General features: G+C 44.8%; 1 protein-coding gene across 1 annotated transcript in view; it reads right to left on the bottom strand.

Annotated features, from left to right (window-relative positions):
- Positions 1-21,560, bottom strand: part of KCTD1 (potassium channel tetramerization domain containing 1) — an 87,028-nt gene that overhangs the window by 29,595 nt on the left and 35,873 nt on the right. The window contains 1 exon segment of the mRNA XM_019796618.2: positions 11,634-11,812. Coding sequence (XP_019652177.2) covers positions 11,634-11,812 — 179 coding nt within the window.

Consider the following 21,560-nt stretch of genomic DNA (forward strand, 5'->3'; position numbering starts at 1 on the left):
CTTGCTGAGGGGCCCCGAGCTCTGCAGGCTCCTTTCTCTGCAGACTGAGGGCCAGTCCATATGCTCCGTGCTGTCCCCGGCCCTCAGTGGCTGTCTGTCCCAGAACTTTCTGCCCCCTTCCCCCTCCTGTTCTGACCCCTCCCGCCAGCCTTCACACACCTTGCAGTGCCACTGTTTTTCAGGTTTCTAGTTTGTTACACCAGCAAACTCCTCCGTATGTGTTCCCATTGATTTTAATCTGTTTTTGAGTGACTATGCTCATTCCTGGGCTTCTGATATTAGCAGACCTCACGACTGCATGAGCTCTCTCCTGCGTGAGGACCCATTCCCAAACCTCCACCCTCACATCAGCATCCTAAGGAGCGGCCTCGGCCCGCCCCCTGGGACTGCGCTCTCCCGGTGGCCCCACTCTCTCCGCAGCACTGGGAGGTAAGGAGCCTCAAGAGCATGTGGAAGGGAACCTGCCTCGTGTCCTCTGCTGTTTGCCTGGTCCAGCATGGCAGCTGGCTTCCAACACGTCAGAGCAGCCGCTCCAGATAAAAGCGTCGTATTCACTATATGCCCCTATGAGAAGATCATGGTGAAGCCAGCGGTTTCTATTTTCAATTTAACCATTTTTGCCTGCTTGTCACAGGCCCGCAAAACAGCAGTGTACAATGCAGTACTTCATTACTTTGCTTAGTACCCCTAAGTGAAAAACCAGAGACTTCACACGGTGTGTCATTAAAACAAAAGAACAAGAAAAATACAATTTACCTAAAAATGAGGTGAATGCTTTTTCAAAACCTAACAGAAGATGATGGAAGAAAGCAGGTGAATCTACCCTGACTCCTCTGTACCCTGCTTCTCCACACACATGCACACACACAGTGCGGACACCGTTCAAGGCTCTTCGCGCAGCGACAGAGACTGGCTCCACTGCTCCGGAGTAAGGAGAGGTGGTTGGATGAATGAAAATGACTGGCCCTGCCTCCCTTTAGAGTGACTAGGAAGCTTGAGAGCACGTTCAGAAACTAGGCTTCCAGAGACAAAGCCCGAGGGAGATGCACCACTCCGGAAGGAAGGAAGCCTGTGAGCTGGACAAGAGTCACATTCACACAGCTGCAAAAGTATATCAACATTGCAAAGAACATGTAAAAGGCCCATACTGCCATTTTTTTAAAAATTCCACTTGCTTCTTCAAATCATGATGGACAACATGCCTGGTGGGCCTTTTAATCTGAGAAGATTAAGATTCTGAATTCATGGGGCGCCTGGGTGGCACAGCGGTTAAGTGCCTTCGGCTCAGGGCGTGATCCCGGCGTTATGGGATCGAGCCCCACATCAGGCTCTTCCTCTATGAGCCTGCTTCTTCCTCTCCCACTCCCCCTGCTTGTGTTCCCTCTCTAGCTGGCTGTCTCTATCTCTGTCAAATAAAGAAATTTAAAAAATCTTTAAAAAAAAAAAGATTCTGAATTCATGTCACAAGAATATTTCAATAATCACCAAGTCAAGATGACATATGAAAAATACGAAGTTTCTACCAGCTCATGATTCAAAGACAACATTCTCGGGTGTGTGTGGTTGGGAAAGCAGGAACACGGAGCTGACAGCATCCTGCCTTTGGCTACGCCACGGTCAACAATGCGCTCTTGTAGGCGTGTGTCTTGTGTAACCATCTCCGCCCTGCTGGGGTTTATCATAGCGCAAGAATTTACCCCGAGGCACCAAGCCGGTCCATAGACACCTAAGCAGGGGTGTTAGCTGTCTGTATTTCTCCCCGTCCCTTCCAACACGAATCAGAACCAAGCCCTAACCTGCAAAACTTTCAAGAAGTGAACATTCCCGGCTAATAACAAGAATTTCTTCTTTTTTCTCTTCCTTTTCAGATGATCATTAAACAGAAGGTGACAAGTTACAGCGTCACTGGACGCCATTGCTTCTCCTACTTGCTGCTCCATTTGGAAGTCCTTCGGGAGAAGCGCACTGAAGCCAGAGCTCATTGGACAAAGAAGTACTTTTTGCTAAGTTCTAAAATCTACATAAAGGATTACAAATGGGTTCGTGCAGAGCCCCACAGAATGTAGTTGGAAATACAAGCTGTACTGTTACTGTTCGGTGTTTGTAACCGGCCCAGACACACAGCCACAGTGAAGACCAGAGCTTCACCTGTATTTCACATGGTTCCCTGGGTTCACTGGGCTGTTACAATCTTTATTCTAGTCCATTTTAATGTTGCGACAACGTCCTCTCTGCATCCCACCCTTCATGCCGTCTTGCTCCTTCTGCAGCGTACCATCAAAACGGTGACGTGCTGACAAAGTACCTTCCTTGGGGCCCCTCAGATTATGGATCAGTGGGATACACTTAAAAGATCCTTCTTTTCTGCTTTGCTATTGACTGCTTGCACTGCTTTGAGACTAGAGGAGTTTTCATTTTCTTAGGTAAGCTCTCAAGCCCTCGGAGCCCCCTAAACTGTTTCTTAAAAAAAAAAAATCAATTTTTGGAGGGATGGCAGGGGCCTCGACAAGTCTAATGAAGCCAGGCAGAAGCTCTGGAACACATTGAGCTCAGAGCACGAAAGCAAGTCTGGACGCGCTCAGATCCACCTTCCAGTGACAAAGCCCTTGGCCTGGCAAGGTTCACTGCTGTTTGAAAGTGGGGGGTGGCTGTTATGCACAGTTGTCATTTATCTTCTGAATATGGGAACACAGTAAGAAAAACTGTGCAGAAGTAACAATAATCATTACCACCGAAAAAGAGACGCAGCAATGTCATTACCGAGCGAAGTGACACATGGCATTTATGTACCAGCAGGAAGCCAGGACCCAGTGACAGGGTCATTTCCACTGACACTGCATCTTCATTAGATTCAGATGGTCCAAAAAATAGCTGGTATCACTGGGGGACTGAGACATGGATTCTTTTTTTTTTTCTTTAACATTTTCAAATGCAATCGTCACCAGATTGGAGCTTCTGGGTGTCTGCCTTTGGAATATGAATACATGACATGCATACGTTGTAAGAGTACAGCTGATTTCTCAACCCCCCCCCCAACCTCTCACACTTCCTTCCTTTTCCAGGGCCACCCTGGGCACACTCAGAAGCCCACCATCGAGGCATTAGGCCCCCACTTCAGCCTGCTGCTTTAGGGACCAACTGTTGTTGTTGTTGTTGTTTTTTTTGAAGATTTTATTTATTTGAGAGAGACAGAGTGAGAGAGCATGAGCCAGGGGAGGGGCAGAGGGAGAGAGACACGCAGACTCCATGCTCAGCGTGGAGCCCAACATGGGGCTCAATCCCAGGACTCCAATGCAGGGCTTGATCCCAGGACCCCGAGATCATGACCTGAGCCGAAGTCGTACACTTAACCAACTGAGCCACCCAGGCGCCCCCAATTGTTGCTACTTTCTATCTCCAGGCATCCTGAGAGTAATCCTTCAGAGGCAGAATATTGATAATCCATCTAGGTAAAGGTATAAATCCTGCATTTTTACTGAAAAGAAATGGCATTTTAATGGGTCACTTCTATAACGATAATAGAACAAACCGTCTGGCAGACGTAGCTGACCCGATTTTTCTATGAACATACCTCAGCTTTCAGCAGAGGGCATCTGTGTGCTCAGTGGACCCATAAGGGATCCTTCAGTGTGACTTTGAGGTTTACTAGTATTATTATTATTTTTTAGTTTACTATTATTTCTAAAATTCTCAAAATTGAAACGCCAATGACAACATCATGTCTTTGGGTTTTGAATAATAAATGTTTCTGTTTGGAACTTAAGGGGGGGGAGTTTATCTTTTGCATTGGTGTAATACAGAAGACTCCCCCAATTTGAGAATAACCTGCATTGTTTTATTTCAGCCACGAACACACACAGCAGAGACACCTCACGGTGTCTTCCTTTCTGACACAAAGAGATTTCACATCTCTATGAAGTGGACCATGGCAGCCTGGGAAGAGGCTATCAAGAGTTATATGGCAGACACACGAATAACGCTGTGGGGTGTAACACTCCTGCCCACAGAACTCTCTCCACGACCAGAATGCAGTTCGTCTTTTGGAAATTCAACTAAAATGTTTCAGTGTTGGTCCTCGTTTGCCATAAAGTAGGGCTCAAAGGAAGCCCTCCGCCAGAATCGGTTATGCGGCTGACAGAAGCTACACTTTGTTTTGTTTCGAAGAAACTACATGGTTTGAGGAGCCAAAGTCACATGAGATTCACGAGCTGGGTTCTGTGAAATAACACTGCCAATTCTAAGCCCTTTTAATGGAATTGTTCTTAACACACAATAAAGTGAAGTATATTTTTCTCATATTAACTTTGTGAAAGATTACCAGAATCTTCTATGAACCATGTACTAATTAACTTTTCAAACAAGTAAGTAGAACATAGAGTTTATTATTATAAAGTACTTTCTTGTATGATGAGGGGAAACATAAAAATACAATGAAAAACACAGAGCAAAAATGACTGGGCATGGCTCAATGACACTATTCGTTATGACATATCAGAAGGTGCACCGTCAGTGTTTTTGTCCCAAGTGACGAGAATCAAGCCAGAATCAGTAAGAAAAGTCTCACTTTAATGACTTGTGTCTTGCCACACCGCGGCCATCCCCACCCTGCCGGGGACGCCGGCACGTCTCTCTTCCACACCCTCGTCTGCAGTCCCGGTGCCCAAACTGAGCTGCCTGCGGACCGCCTGACACTGATGAGAACCTCAGGCTCCCCTCAGACCTGACCTACAGGTCACACAAATGGTGGGCAGGGCCCAGGAACCTGCATTCCTCACTCTGGTGTGCAGGGATTAGGGAGGAGGTATCAGTGGAGGAAAACATTCAGAAGACAGGTGTCACCCTTCTGTCTGGGTTGTTGAACTGGGGTGATTTAGTCCCTTCTCCTCACTCGTTCCCTTAGGGTAACTAGACTAGAAAATCCCTTTCTGGGCTCTGCCTTGAAGAAAAAAGCAGGTACTTCTTTGCCTCTAAGTCCTCATGATTCAAAGACGACACTCTCGGGTGTGTGTGGTTGGGAAGCAGGGACACGGAGCTGACAGCATCCTGTTCCTCACGTTACGGGGGCGTAAGTCCTCCCGTTACCCTAGCACCTAAAGAACTGGGTGAAGGCCCCCTTAAGAATCAAGTGGCTTGGGGGCGCCTGGGTGGCACAGCGGTTAAGCGTCTACCTTCAGCTCAGGGCGTGATCCCGGTGTTGTGGGATCGAGCCCCACATCAGGCTCCTCCGCTGGGAGCCTGCTTCTTTCTCTCCCACTCCCCCTGCTCGTGTTCCCTCTCCCGCTGGCTGTCTCTATCTCTGTCGAATAAACAAATAAAATTAAAAAAAAAAAAGTTGAAACTGGTTTCATTTACCCTTTGCCTATATAACTGAGGAGCAATTTTGGAAAAGCAATATTGTAAGATGACAAGAAGAGACAGAGAAGAGGAAAATTGCCCTGATTACCCTGGAGAAACTTTCCATTTTTCATTTGCCAGGTGCTTTACCTCCTTTTCAACCCCCGCCCCCCGTAAACTAATTTTCTTTTTTAAAAGATCAACCCAACCTAGCAATCAAAACTGTTCACCATTAGGTTAGACTGCCCTCATTTTATGCATTTCCATGGGCGTTTTCAAAGCAGCAGGGATATGCTCCCTCCTTCCATCTGTGCCGAGAGTTCGCATCTCAGGATAACTTCCCCAATAATCTGTTCTGTGATTTTTTTTTTTTAAACTTGAGATAGACATTGCATTATAAGATTTATTTATTTGAGATAGAGAGCAAGCGAGCACAGAGGGGAGGGACAGAGGGAGAGGGAGAGACAGTCTTAAGCAGACTCCGCATGGAGCACGGAGCCCGATGGGGGGCTCGATCTCACGAGCTCACAACCTGAGCTCAAACCAAGAGTCGGACACTTAACTTATCGCACCACACAGGCGCCCCCACAGACACTGCATTATAAATCATGCTGATCTAAAGCGTAGGTTATAATAAAAAGCCCCCTGTTCAGTGCCCTGCAGTAATTCTGCAAGAGACCTCCGTGAACTGTGTGCCAGGGAGGATGCATTTTTTTTTTCTGGCATTTTTGTTGGGATCCTGAAATGCGGGCCTGCGTGATGACAGGACTGGACCCGTGCCTAGGGCCTGCTGTGCGAAACTGGAACCGAGAAGTCACAGAGTCACAGTACAGGATTACAGAAAACCTCCTAGTCTGACCTAGCACGATGACAGGGAAATCCACACATGAGCATCCAGTCGTCCTGTGAGTGTGCGCACCCATCCCGTCACAGCGCACTCCTCCAGCTCTCCTTTCGGGGCAGCTCCCCGTGTACCATGCTTCCACGGCTCACACATCGACAGTGAAGCACGCCAGGAGCCGGATCTCTGCTGGCAAAGCACACATGTTTGGCATCTCCGTCCTAAAGCTTCAAATACACACACCCCTTGGGTGGCCATGGGTGTTGACTGTAAGGCTGAAAGCCCAGTCTCTGGAGTTTTGCAATTACCTACGTACGCCAGTGTGCTTAGTAACTCTGCGGCTATTCAGGAGAGCCCGATTTAGCATAATCTACTTATGTGGGAGTTAACTCGTGTACCGTGTACCGGGTTTAAAACACAAAAAAGCTCTGTCAAGCAGTCAGATCGGATGGCTCAGGGGACTGTAACATGAGATCTTGTCTTTCACCTCTAGGTCGCTGGCTGACCTGCTCTGTTAGTTAAGACCCCTGCCTTATTACCTCCCCAGAGGTTTTACTCATTAGCAGTAACAGCCCACTTTCCGGTTTTAAAAAGCCCACCATCATCTGAATAACCATCCATATAGCCGCTATTCATCCTGCTTTTGTTCGAGGTGATAATAAAGGATGAAATGGACCTCACTTTGGACTCAGACTCGTGTCTTCTTTTAAAGCACAGAATGTTTTTGCTTTGTTTTAAGTAGGCTCTGTGCCCAGCGTGGAGCCCAACTCGGTGCTTGAACTCATGACACTGAGATCAAGACTTGAGCTGAAATCAAATTGGATACTTAACCATCTGAGCCTCCCAGGCGCCCCGCACAGAATGCTTCTTTCATCTCTCACATGCCTGTGTGACTATAACGATATTTCAGTGGCAACAGTGGGAAATTTTAAAGAGGCCATGTCATTTGGTACCAATCTTAATTACTTATGATAAATGACTTAGATACCTAGGTTTTGTTGTTATCAATGATGTTAATAATGGGTAGCTTAGATTTTTAAATCAGATATAATCAGGTCTGTCTTTATTTTTTATTATTTACTTTTTTTTAAAGATTTTATTTATTTGACAGAGACAGCCAGCGAGAGAGGGAACACAAGCAGGGGGAGTGGGAGAGGAAGAAGCAGGCTCCCAGCAGAAGAGCCTGATGTGGGGCTCGATCCCAGAACGCTGGGATCACGCCCTGAGCCGAAGGCAGACGCTTAACGACTGCGCCACCCAGGCACCCCGCAGGTCTGTCTTTAAAACGTGCAGGGCCCAGGGCAAGAGTCCATGTGAGGCCCACCTCCCATGTCTAGATACTTACAACTTATCAATCAAGCTAGCAAACTGTCCAGTAAAATATGGCATGGATCAGCCTCGGTCTCATAAGCACCTCGAAAGAGCAGTTCTGCATCCTGCACAAAGCATCAGCTAGACAGAGCACATCACTGATGTCTGCACTACTGCCGTTAATTTGAAACCTTCAGTCCCTTCAGTGAGAAAGCACCCGATGATGGATGTGAGTCACAATGTGAGTGAAGAACCTTTTACCTTGTAAAATGTGAAAGTCAGCTCACTTCTTGAATTCCTACTCAGGGCTTCCAAGCCTCCCCCACCCAAAGAAAGCACGGGGTATCCATACACAGTGGAACCAGGTAACCTTGGTAATCAAAGAAATGAAGATCAAAAGGTATTTTCTTTTGGTGGGATGGCCATTACGATATAGCCTGAAACACTCATTTAGGAAGAAGCCGATATTCACTTGGAGGGACCATATATGTTGGTGTTGTTCAAAGCCAGATGGTGAAAATCAGGATCTCTCAGATTTTATTGGTCTGAGGCAGGATGGCGCACGGCCTTTTAATGCTTCCCAGGTGCTTCTAATGTTTAGCTGTGTGGTCCGTTGTACCACTTTCTGGGGTTCTAAGAGTAATCTTTAGCCAAGAAGGCGATAAACAGAGACAGAATAAAAAGTCACCTAAAATATTTCAAAATGGAATAAAGGATCTTTGCAGGACCTTTGAAACTGCAGAAAGACATGACATCTTTTACGATCCCTTACTACAAATTAGGACTTTTACACTACAGGTCTCCCCTTGAAATCCTAGAAAACAAAACCAAGGAAAAAGCCCTCCTCCCCTCTGGGCTACACCAAGGGAAAGGCAAGGGAGAGAGGATCCAGGGTGTGCTGAGGAGGGGAGGGGTGGGGAGAGGGAATGGCCCTGTGGGAAGGGTTCAAAGTACCCTAGAATTTAGAGAACTGGAGTTGGGGCTATTTGTAATTCCATGGTCATGGGCAACCTAATCTCCTAGGATTTATCCCCAAAGGTTGATTTATCCCCAAAGAGACTTTTCTCAGAAGCTGGAAGGAAGAGCTGACATGTATAAGAAAAACACGAAACTCTTTCTCCCCTGTATCTTTGACTATGAACATATATGTATGGGTCCCATTAAACTGATTGTTGCCTTGAAATGAACATCGAGTGAGTTACAAAACACACACACTCGAAGAGGGAGCAGGGTGGTCAATTCAATGTCTAAACCACAGTCATCTGCTTTAGGTGTAAGCAACAGAAAGAGAAGTCACTTTGTAACGCTTGTTTCAGAGTCTAACATAAGCTTACAAAACATCTCCCTGACAATAAGGATGATCTTGGAACAGCTCAGCAGTTCTGGGACAGGTAGGGTAGGGGCATCAAGATCAAGGACCAGAAGGTGACGGCTGGGAGTCCCTCCAGCCTGCAGTCCATTCAGGCAAGAGTCCAAAAGTGAGCCTGTTTCCATCGTCTAGGAAATGAAGGAATGGGATATATTTGGTATTTGGAAGGCAGTCTGAAGAGAAACAATTGCTGGGTTTGGCAGAAGGTTAAGCATAAAGGCAATAGTATGTGTTGGGCACAGGGCCATGGCGTGCTTTTCATAATCACATTTAATCCTCACAATAACCTTGCAAGAAGACATATCTGTGTCTATGTTACAAGAAAGAAGACCGGCACTTAGAAATTGGACCTGTTCTTGGCCAAACAACTACTAAACGGCAGAGTCAGCATTCAAACGTGGGACTGATGAACCATGAATTATTTTTGATGTTGCTCCCATGAAACTGTGGCCCAGCGGTGACAAGGAAGTGTAAGGAAAGATGGGGAAAGGAAGATGAGCAATTTCAACTTTTCTAATTAAGTTATTGAAAGAGAAATTCAAGTTATGATGCATGGAAGTATCAGGTTGGGGGAGAAGTAGGTTTGGTGAGATTTTTTAAAAAATCTGTGTCTAGTTCGGCAGAGTCCAATAGAAACAAAAAGCAAGACACATGTCATTTGGGGTTTTCTGGGAGCCACATTAAAAGAGTAAAAGGAAACAGGTGAAATTAATTTTAATGACATTTTATTTAATTCAGTATATTCTCACTCCAACATGAAATCAATAATAAAAAACTATTGAGATATTTTACTTTAAATCTAGGACATTTTGATTTGGACCAGCCACATGTCAAGTGCTCAGTGGCTGCACGTGGCTAGTGGGGGCCATATGAGACAGCGCAGATGTCCAGAGTACTGAGATCACGGAATGCGATGCATGCCTCAGGGTGTGGATAAGGAGGAACCGCAACTGGACTCTTAGAAATACCCAGGCACAGGTGGCCAGAGGAAGACTTTCCAAGTGAGACACTGCTCGAGGTCTTTCAAAGTAGCAAACTGTTTGAGAGAGGAACTGAATGAACAGAGTCTCCAACGAATTTCTACCTCATACCACTGCAACTGGCTAAGTGACACAGGGGAGCTTCCCAGAAACCAACCCCCCCCCGGGGGGGGGGGCTTTAGTCCCTAAGGAAGAGACCCACCTCGCTGCAGGGAGCACTTGAAGAAAACCTACTATTTATGTCACATGCACATGGGGTAATTATTAACTTCCCTCCTGGATCAGAGTTTAAAAATCTGACTGAAGCAAAAGGCCATCAGATCAGATCCGTGAATTTTGCTACAGCTAAGGGTTTGCTTTTTGACTCCTGTATGTTTTGGGGCTTGGCCCCTAGAATTAAGTGCTCATGTGAAGAGGCACAGCGATTTTTGTTTGTTGATGTTGGTGTTAGCTTAGAAGGAATGGAATTAAGTATTTTTTTTAAAGAAACATTACTTAGATCACGATAGTCTTGGGAAATACAGCCATCACATAGCATGACTTTGGAGGACTTATTACAACGAGCTTAGGGAAAGTGGGGACTCAGTAAAACGAATCACTGACTGACAGCATCATTTCATTGAAAAATACATAGGTTTTTTTGATAATTGAATTAACAGTCATTTGTGTTTTTAAAAATCATTTCACTTTGCAGAAATCAAATCTGGAAATTGAGAGAGAAAATATTTCCTCTTTCTTCTTCTCAAACTTCACCTTCTTTCATAAAATATCAGGCAGTAGAGTGAGAATAAAAAAACACAAACAAAAAAGGGGTCTTCATGCAGTTATCAAGATGCCGCTGATTTTCAGGTCAGTGCTATGTGTTGGGGCTGTAAAGCTCCCTGCTGTCCGTTACTTTAAAGCCACTGGTCCCTCCCCGAAGCCCAAGAGGTGTGCTTCCATCCCAGATGAGCAGAACCAAGCAGAGAAACCCCCTTTTTCCTGACTTTGGCCCACATGAGCTCCTGCCTCCTCCTCTACCCACCCGACAGAGCTGGTGAAGATCAGCTCCCTTAGAAGATCTGGGCATAGCCCCCAAATCCAGGCAGAGCCAGGAGGGGTGTCCTGGCAACAATAACAAAGCAAACTGTTTCCCTGGAACTCCTCTAGAAGTGGTGGGAGGACACACGGGAGGGGCTGTCTCACAAGCATCAAGTGTGTACCGCCTATTTGTAAACCACTCTCTCCTCTTCAGACACTTTCTATATTTATTTATCTGCCTTGAGTGCTCAGAAATCCCACTGCTCTTTTAATTTTTTTTAAAGCAAGACTATCTTGGCTTCCTGGACTTTTGCATACTGTTCTAAATATACTGCCCCACTCACTGATAAGAGTCTCTCATTTTTTTTTTCTCTAGTTCACAAGTTGGTGGGCCAAATGATCTCCTAGAAAATTCTAAGAACTGATAAGAATGTGTGTTTTAGAAGAAAGGGAAAGAAGAAAAGTTTCGCGGGAGGTAGAAATCATCCTTCTTTTTGTTACTACATTGAGAGACATCAAAATCTTGGCAGGGCAGAATATCCTAAAACTCCACTCCCGTGTGACGGGTCTACGCGTACCCCATTCCTCTGTGGGTCAGGCCCTCACTGGGCCGAGACTGACAGCCCCACCCCAGAGCAGGCCCCGTGGCGGGCGCTCCTGTTCTAACCCCTGCCCTGCCCCAGGGAGGCCACACTGCGGCTGTGCTGGTCAAAGGAGAAACAGTTAGGTCATCAAACACACGCACTTCTGAGCAGACTTTTCCTTTTTTTCAGATTACCTTGATTCGGGGTATTTGGTGAGGGTGGCCAGGCTGCTGGTGTACATGTGGCCGCCCACATCAATGTGGACGGGCGCATTGGACTTTGTGAGCTGTGCTGGAGTAGGGATGCCTTGGTTGTTCAGTGGAGACGCAGGAGATCTAGTGATCAGAGGTCTTGACATATTGGGTCGACTGTCCTACAGAGAGATAAGCAAGTTGAGACATGTTTTCGTTTTTTCCGCGAAGAGAAAGGAAACACATGCATCATAAAGAATAAGCCAGCGCCGAGCGTTGGTATTCATTCGGCAATACAATCTCCCCAAATCAGCAGGCTCTCGCTCTAGTTGTAATGAATATTAGAAACACAGAATCTGTAACACAGAAAAGGAAAACTTCCCATGCTCAGAATCAAGGAGCCGAACTAATGCTCACTTCCAATCATCCTGAGCTCTAGGACGGCTTATTTCACTAATGAATCCTCGCATTTAACAATTGGTAAATGGCACGTGGAGAGCTACCACTCATTCTAAAGGAAAAGACAATCAACATTTAAAACAACCCACGTCTACAGAGAATACGGATGCTTTATCCTTCTCTTTGGAAACTTACTGCTGGGCAGTTGAGATAAATACAGACCTTTTCAGCACTTGTGTTCTGCAAAATGTTTTCCTTGATTTCTAGTTTTCAAATCAGGAAAAAGAGGGTAGGACTAGCATGGCCGTCAGCACACATTCTCAAGGCAACCTTGTAAATAGGCACCAGAAGTTCATCAGTCAAGAGATTAATAAAAAAAAAAAAATCAACACACACTCTACCCGTGTGTTGTCTGCTTCTCTCTCTGTAAGACTGTGGGTCTGGGGACACTTTGGAAAGACTGTACCCTTTGGTGGTAAGTATGTTGTTGTGAGCCACGAGCAAGCCGCTCTTCTCTATGCCAGACTTCTCGGATACCGAGCTTCCCGGGGTGGCCCTGGGGCAGGTGCCGCTGGAGCGGTCCCACAGGCAAAGGTGGCAGTGGGAGGGGAAGAGTAGACGGAGGACATCACAGGGTGGCCGCCAGAGCATGCTGAAGGAAGTGTACTCTTGAGGAAATAAAATACTACGTCCCTTCCATGGATACAATATAAATATTTCAAACACTATCCAAACACGGTCGATTGCTTTTAAATAAGAGCCCAAACCACAGACAAGTCAAGTCAGGTCTCTGGCACTCAATGAAGGGGTCAAATATTTAGAGCCTGCAATTGAGGAATAAGCTAAAATAGCACTTATGTCTCAGTTCTGCCAGACTAACGCCACAACAATACACTCAGATTTATCACTGAGTCAGTGATTGTTTTCAAACGTGCACACAATGTGCGGCAAAGCCAGTGACAAGGCATAATAAAGGGATTTTGAAAAATGCCTTTGATGGAGATTATAAAGGGGAAGTCATCTAGTTTTTGTGCATAAAACCCAGCACGATAAAATATAAATTTGCAAAACATCATAGATTTTATGATCTGAAACAGCTTTAGGAGTTACCTGGGGCGCAACTGTTAGACTACTTAGCATTAACCACATGTCCAGGCAAGACTGCGAATGCACACGCTTTCTGAAACTCTGCAGCTCCCACGAATGGGGCGGGATGGGGCCTTTACACGAAACGCTGACCATCTGTGTTGTGCTTTGCTCCGTGCTGAATTAAACAGGGCCCAGAAACAGTCATAGGAAAAGAGTTCATGTTTTATTTCTTAAATTGGCTGGTCGGTTCATGGGTGTTCACTGTATCATTCTTTATACGTTCCTATGCATTTTTAATAATGCAAAATGGATATTAAAAAAACATAAATGGATGTTTGTAGCACACAGAGAAAAGAAACTGAAGAGGTACTGCATGGGGAACATAACTAAAAAACAAAGACACGGTTGGTAGAAAATATAAAACAGCTAAGGTTTGAAAATATTAAAAGTTAGCACTTTAAAATTCAAATGACAAAGAACAGCCCTTTTCCTTTAAAAATGCAATCCCATAGCCTCTACTTTTAAGAGCTACTTCCTACCTGGCTCAAGAACCCCCCCCCCCCCCCCCCCCCCCCCCCCCCCCCCCCCCCCACCCCCCACCCCACATGCCCCCTCCCTGCTACAATGCATCCCATCACGGCACGGCAGCGTCTGTAATCTGCAGCGTCTGTAATAGTTTTTCAATTGGACACATTCTGTATCCTGCCTGAGGGCGCTCGGGCGAAAATGAACAGATTTGCAGGGTTAATACCGTAGTTAGACTGTGACCTCATTCAGCACAGCTCCAATACTGCGAGGTCTATATAGAAGGAGAAAAAAATTAAAGCATAACTGATTGGTTGAAGGATTCCAGATTTCCCAGAATATATACCATTTACATTGTAAATCATGAATGTATGGATATTGCTAAATTTAAAATTAAGCCAGTGTTTCTTCTTTGGTGGTGGTGGGGGGAATTAACCCTTAAGGGCCAGGAGGGAGTTTCCCAATGGCCGGCTCCAGGCAACTCTGGCAGGCAACTCTGGCAGGACTGTCAAGTATGGGAACTGGTCTTTGGTGAGCCGCCCAACTTCCTCTCCCCTTTGCGTTCTTTCTCCATTCTGGGAGCCTTCCCTGGTCTGTGTGTGTCCCATTAGTTAGATCACTTCTAAGGCACTTTTAAGTCTAAGGCAGACTGAAAGAACTTTGCAAATGCACAGACTGGGATGGGGGGAGGATATCTGGGGCTGGGAGGTCTTGGCATTTATAGCAGATACTTGGTTATCTACGGCTTCTACTCCAGATGTTTCACCTTACACCTTCTGGCAACCCCCTTCCTCACCAATGCTTTCTCTTCTTTCTCTCGACACTGAGGTTCCAGATGGGGTGCCTGTACCCGCAGCAGCCATCGTCCTACCAGGCTCAGGAGAAAGCCACTGCCCGGGATGGCCAAGCTGAGCTGGAAAGGACCTAGGTTCTTGTGACAGTGTTGACACACCGAATCAACCATCTCTGAGCCTATCTCTAGAGGTCCTGTTACTCGGGAAAATAAAGTTCCTTATTTTTAAAGCTAGTCTGAGTTGGGGTTTCTGGTACCTATCCTGACAGAATACCCTTCCTTTACACACGGCTGCCTCCCTGTGAGGTCATCTGGCTTGGTGAGACGTGGCCTGTGATGCCAAGAACAGCTGCCCACTGACAGATGCAGAATTTTCTACCGTATTATGACCATTTGCAGCTCCACTTCTCCATCTGCCTTTCCTCTGATTGCTCACCCAGCATCCTCTCCGTTTGGATGTCTTTTTTTTTTTTTTTAAAGATTTTGTTTATTTATTTGACAGAGAAGACAGCCAGCGAGAGAGGGAACACAAGCAGGGGGAGTGGGAGAGGAAGAAGCAGGCTCATAGCGGAGGAGCCTGATGTGGGGCTTGATCCCAGAACGCCGGGATCACGCCCTGAGCCGAAGGCAGACGCTTAACTGCTGTGCCACCCAGGCGCCCCTGGATGTCTTTTTAGTATGATTTCCGAGGAAAGGCAGACCGAACACTTTAACCAGGAAGGGTGCAAATGTCTCGGTTGTGCCATCATCACTCCTGAAGAAACAGCTCAGGGCACTGATATGTATTCTGTGAGATGCCCAGACAGAAAGCTGTCTCTGACAGACTCCCCTGTGGAACAGTCCCCTCTGCCTGGCAGAGAGGAAGCCTAACATGAAGCTACTTGGTTACTGGCCCTTCCTTGTGCAGCCCGTTGTTCTCTCCTTCCACCATACTTACTACCCTCTCCTAAGAGCAGGCACTGCACAAGAGAGAGCCATGTGACAGCAAACGTGACAGGATGGTGCCTGAGCGTACTGGGCTTGTTGTTCAGTGGGAGACGGGAGCCAAGAAACAAGCAGCTGCTACCAGGCAGGGGAGGGCCAGGTCACCATGATAGCTGAATTGAAGGGACAGTAACCCAGGCTTGGGGGCGGGAGGATGGATGGGGAAGGTCCCCTGGAGACAGTCTAAGCTGAGATCTGATAGATGAGAAATCAACACACAGTGGGATGCTGGAAGGAGGGTTTCAAGCAGTATTGCCAAGGCCCCAAAGTCGGAGAGCACATGGTACCTTCTAGAAATTAAAAGTGCAGCATGTTGTGAGAATTCTCCCATTAATTTTTTTCCCCAAGGTCTGGAGGGACAATGTGGGAAACAGAAGTTTGTACGATGAATGGTCTGAGAACCACAGAACTAAATGTTAACTAAATCCTTACATCTGCAAAGGGGGAAAGGGAGGAGAAAGGCAGCTAACAGCCAGCTTTCTAAACAGTGCTGTCCAAAAGGGCCTTCTACAACAATGGAAACATTCTAGATCTGCTCCATTCAGAAAGGTGGCCACTAGCAACATGTGACTATTTGAGCATTTGAGTGTGGCTAGTGGAAACGAAGAACTGAATTTTAAATTTTATTAAATTGTAATGTGCATAGGTACATGTGGCTAGTGGCTGTCCCACTGGACATCACAGTAAATCTTGCTTGAATTTTTCTTAATATACGGAAGCCCAAATCACGACAGACTTGAACTTATCAGCTGTATTTATTTATTTATTTAATAAAGTATGTTTTTTAAAATTTTATTTTTAAGTAATCTCTACACCCAACGTGGGGCTCAAACTTACAACCCCGAGACGGAGTCGCATGCCCCACCAACCGAGCCAGCCAGGCACCCCAGCCCTGTTTAAATGGAGAAGCAGAGTTACTTCAGAAGTGAACACAAATGGCTTATGACCTCATAGCACTATTTCTCCCTTTTGACCGATTTTATGAAAATAAACGAAATTCATAGGCATGTGATGAGGAAAATGCAACATTTAGGGCTCTCACAGAGAGAGCAGAGAGAAAAGACACGAGACACATTCCGTATGATTCCACTCCCACGAAGGTACAGACCACAGAACGAATCCGGGAAGAGTGAGCTCAGGACACTGGCCACCTGTGGGGGGATACTGACTGCGAGCGGTAAGAACGAGCCTTCTGGACTGCCAGAGAAGTTCCAAATCTTGATCTGCGTGGTCCCACAGTTGTACACACGTGGACACTTAAGATTTATTCACTTTAAACTCTACTCAAAAAGAAAATAAACCGAAAAACAATCTTGGAAAAAACTTTAATCAGAACACCTTACTGTTCAAATACTCATCCAAATTTCTGTGAAATATTGCCTTTTTTAAAAGCTAAAAAGATGCTTGTTATTTCCTCTCCCAGGATGCATCAATCTGCCTGGAGCACTCTGACGTGAAAGAGGCGTCTGAAATTTTACTTCAAATGCCTCTCTCCCCCGTTTCTATCCTGTATGGATTTCCCAGGCATGTTGATCAGTTTACCTTTAAAAGCTCCATTTCCCGGCTGCTTTCAGTCGGAGGATTCCCAGCTTAATCATCCACCGCGCCCACCCAGCAGAGCCGCAATGGTTTTTCGGTAGGAGAGTCCTTCAAGGGATTTAACTTCAGGCATCTTTCAAAAGCAGCTAATGAAAAATTTGCCTTCTAAATCTAACCTACCTGAGTGCTGTTCAAACAGGAGCCCCAGGGGCACCGCCTGGAACAAATGAGCTGAAGTTTAAACTGAAAGTTTGAATGACTTTATTTGTTAAAAATGTATGCCCCTGTCTTATGTCACGTTTCACTATCAAGTGGGACTCCATTACCTCTTTCACTGGGAAAAGCAGCAGGTTTCTTGGGGATATTTCCAGAAAAGCATGTCAATCGTAAAATACTTATCTGTATTATTTGATATCATAACTCATAACATTTAATAGAGCAATGAAGGAATTTAATACAAATCATAGCTTTTCCACAAATTTCAACCTGGGTTTAAAATACATGTATTTATATCACACACACAGACTCAAGCAGCCTCTATACGACATGGAATGCCCAGAGACTGGAGTGTTCCCATTAATTCTATTTTCTGATAGTTGGCCAACCGCTTAGGGTATACGAACTGTGATCACAGTATCTTATGCACGGACCCTGCTAGTTCCTAGGATGGAAATCTATGGTTGCCTTGGAGTGTTATTTTAGACCTGACACAATCTCATTGGACTCACAGTAATGGTTCCTGTAGAAAAACATCACTTTACTGACCACAGTTACTTAACTGTACAAGACTCCCAACCATAACGTCAATGTATTTTGTGAGAGATCTCATTGTTTCTTCATTCATTCAAGTAACACTTCACTGGGCTCCTACCACGTGTCAAGCTCTGTGGTCTCTACTGACTTTAACTAAATAGCACAATGACCCTGAAGAGAGAGAGAAAAAAAAATCTTACAATTTCCCATGAGTTTAAAAAAATAAATAAAATAAAATAAAATAAAATAGCCCCAGCAGTGCTTTAAAATCAATGAGCATTGTATATATAGGTTACTTAGAGGACAGTTTCTGTCAGTGTCTGAAGACACCTGAGAATGAGGCCCCCAAGCCTTCGGAGCATCCCAATTTGACATAAAATCTTCCATTCACTTTATCACAGGAGCCCCCTTCAAATGCACAGAACCTACTTAACTCTTGATCCATGCATTTTTTAAAAATTTTTAAAGATTTTATTTATTTATTTGAGAGAGAGATAGAGCAACAGTCGTGGGCAGAGGCAGAGGGACAGGGAGAAGCAGACTCCCCACTGAGCAGGGAGCCTGATGTGGGGCTCGATCCCAGGACCCTGAGATCATGACCTGAGCCAAAGTCAGATGCTTAACCGACTGAGCCACCCAGGTGCCCCTTAATCTATGCATTCAAAACAGGTGTGGTCACTGGTTTTCTAGCCCATAGGACACTAACTACTTATAAAAATCATCCAAAATTACATCATCCCCAAATCAAATGCCAGACTAGCTTAGATTGGAAAGTATATAATATACTGAAGAAAGATTTCTGCCCAAAATTAGTAAAGGAAAACATGTTCTTAAGGTAAGACAACTTTCAAAACTTTATATAGCTGGAAAAGTTCCCTACACAGGGCACCCTACAGGTATAGGAGAAAGAGCCCTGGTTTTGGAATCTGGACCTGCCTTGAACTCAGCCTTACCCTTCGTGTGATCTTTGAGGAGTTTCCAAACCTATCAGACTCCAGTTTCCTCATCTCTAAGACAGGGCTGCACCTTCCCACCCTACAGAGATAAAGCCTGCAGCACGTAAGACATGTTTGTGAAGGGGTACAGTACGGTTCTTGGCACAGAAGGATGAAGGAAGTTTCTTTCCTTCTGCACACGAAAAGTGAAATCTAACAGAGCAGTAAACCAGATGTACAGAGGAGATGTCTATGGACCTACTGAGAACTACAAAGAACTTTAAAAATAGTTGAGAAGGTACGATCCATGGCTGAGAAAGCCAGCATTTTGCAGATAGAAGGATTACCTGGTGGGGTATGGATAAGTAAAAAGGCAAACAGGACAGAACAAGATGCTAGTTATGTGCTTTGGACAGGTGTATGAAAGGAAGTAGAGAATGAAATCACTATAGTATGTTCATAAAATGGCGCTTGAATTGTATGGGATTTTCCTTTTCAGATTAAAATCTTAATTTCACAGATTAAAAAAAAAAAACCCAGAAAGCAAAAATAGGAGGCTTCCAAGTTGTTTCAAAATGACTAGCTACTGTGTTAAATTAATCTGCAATTGCTTCCTAATCTGAAATAGCAAAATGTTTCTCTCCTTGCTGCTGGCCAAGAGGGGGGGCTACCAATGTTTATCTATTTCAAGGCAGGATCTCTGCCAGAGACGCAGTGCATGCCCTCAATGTGCCTTTTTTTTTTCTTTTTCAAATGAAATATGTATCTGAGAAGCTCCCTTATTAGATTACCGACCTGGGACCATGAAAAGAACAACTATTTGCCAAAATTACCCCACCTTCTTTCCCCCCCAAAAGGAAAGTGAACTTGAAAAAAGAGACCGTTTTGATAGAATTTTGCTGTGCAAAAATAGTTGGATTGCTTTTTAAATTAGATCTCTTAGATATTTTTAAATGTACGTAAAACATCAGAGTATTTTAAAAGACACACTACTGCTCAACTATGGATGCTACTAATTTTTTTTTTAATTCAAATATGGCATTAAAGTGAAAAGCAGGCTCTGGAACAGTTCTACAGGGAAAGGCTATTTTTCAAAGATATGTGTATATGCAATAAAAAACTCTGGAATTAAACACATCAAAATATTAGTAGGGGTTAGGACTGGCTGATGATGTTACGGGCAAACTTTGTTTTTGTTTTTATTCTCTCATGCTCTGTGAGATTGAACATTTATTATTCTTGACATTTTAAAAAACGCTATTTTTAAAAAGGAAAAAAAATGTATTGTCCAATTAAATCAATTCATACATCCTCTTGGCATGCTGCTATATTTTACCTTCATAATCAGTGTTCTTATTTTTTTGACATTTTTGAAAAATGATTGAATGAAGAAATACAGAAATGGAACCGAAGTTTAGGATAATGCTTCCTTTCCCTTTATTTTCTTGCCAGGGAGGAAATGTGCGGAACAGAAAATTAAATGGGCCTCAGGTCATGGTAAGCTCATATTTAGCTGACACAGAAGTCTATTTACTTGGATCCTGAAAGAACGGGGCAGGAGTGTATGGTTTCCACACTCTTGGGAACTATCTGGTCTTCGTACCCTCCCCCATGCCCCTCCATTCCCAGATCCAAAACACAGCAAAAGCAAGATGGTAAAAGCTGTCCATGCTTTTATCACCTCCCATGTTTCCAGAAGTTGGTGTTCTGCACGCGCTCTCTTGGAAGGAGAATGCAAACAGCAGCAGAGGCTGGCAGTGAAACTGTATCTAATGCTCCTAGAAGGCCTTCTAGTCTGAAATCAGAAACCTCTGCACGATGTTAAGTATTATCACCATTTCACAAAGAAGGAAGTTGACGGTGGGGTCAAGTGGCTTAGCCTATAATTATCTAGTAATGAATTTACGGCAATATTTTACACACTAGCCACTGTGTACCAGGATAAGGTTACCACTCTCCGTTACTAGGCTCTCCACCGTCTGGCTTTCAGGAGAGAAGGGACAGATTTACCTTGCTCGAGCCACGTTCTTCCACTTGGTCTGTTCTGAAATGAACACAACTGGCTGGAGGGCTAGGAGGATGGTCAGTGGTCATGCAGAAGGCAGGAGCCAGCTGGCCCAGCACGCTGACTCCTCCCCCCAGCCCCACAGACGCTGTATTTCCCCACGACAGAGAACTGGCATTTTATTTACTCCTCTAACTGCTAGTCCTAGATCTTAACTACAGGACACATCTGCGTCTAAATAGACAATAAACTTGACTTATTGACTTCTTGGATGTGGTCATAAAAATTCCTTGTCTAGCAGTGTCAAAAGCTAAATGTGTTCCTTCAAACCTTAACTGCATCCCTGGGAACCTCCTCTTAAGATCCTTAGATGGCTAGCTGCTTGACTTTTGTGCATTAAAAAATAAAAAAATTAATATACACAGCTTTCAAAATACGCTAGCCTACTCTAACTCACGAAACAGATGTTTCAAAAAGTTCATTTGCTCATTTGTTCATTCATATAGAAAATGTTGGCTGGCTATTCTATTTGGAGCGCAGCTACGGCAAGGTGGAATTGAATTTTTCAGGGAGTTGCCAGTCTTCTTTGGGAATTAGCCATATGCACAGAGAGTTCCTGAAGACAAGAGAACCCCATGTGAATAGAAAAATTTTAAAATCAAATCATGCTTTAAATGCTCTGAGAACTGGGGGGCAGGGGCAGCGTGCCTGGGTGGCTGAGTTAGTTAAATGTTAGTTAAATGTCGGATTCTGGCTCAGGTCATGATCTCATGGGTTGTGAGATCGAGGCCCTTGTATGGCCTTTGTACGGCTCTGGGCTCCGAGGAGCGTCTGCTTGAGATTCTCTCCATCTGCCCCTCCCGTTATTTGCTCGCTCACTCTCAAATACCTGGATCAATCTTTAAAAA

This window comes from Ailuropoda melanoleuca, chromosome 14, assembly GCF_002007445.2.
Source record: "Ailuropoda melanoleuca isolate Jingjing chromosome 14, ASM200744v2, whole genome shotgun sequence".
Classification (NCBI taxonomy): Eukaryota; Metazoa; Chordata; class Mammalia; order Carnivora; family Ursidae; genus Ailuropoda; species Ailuropoda melanoleuca.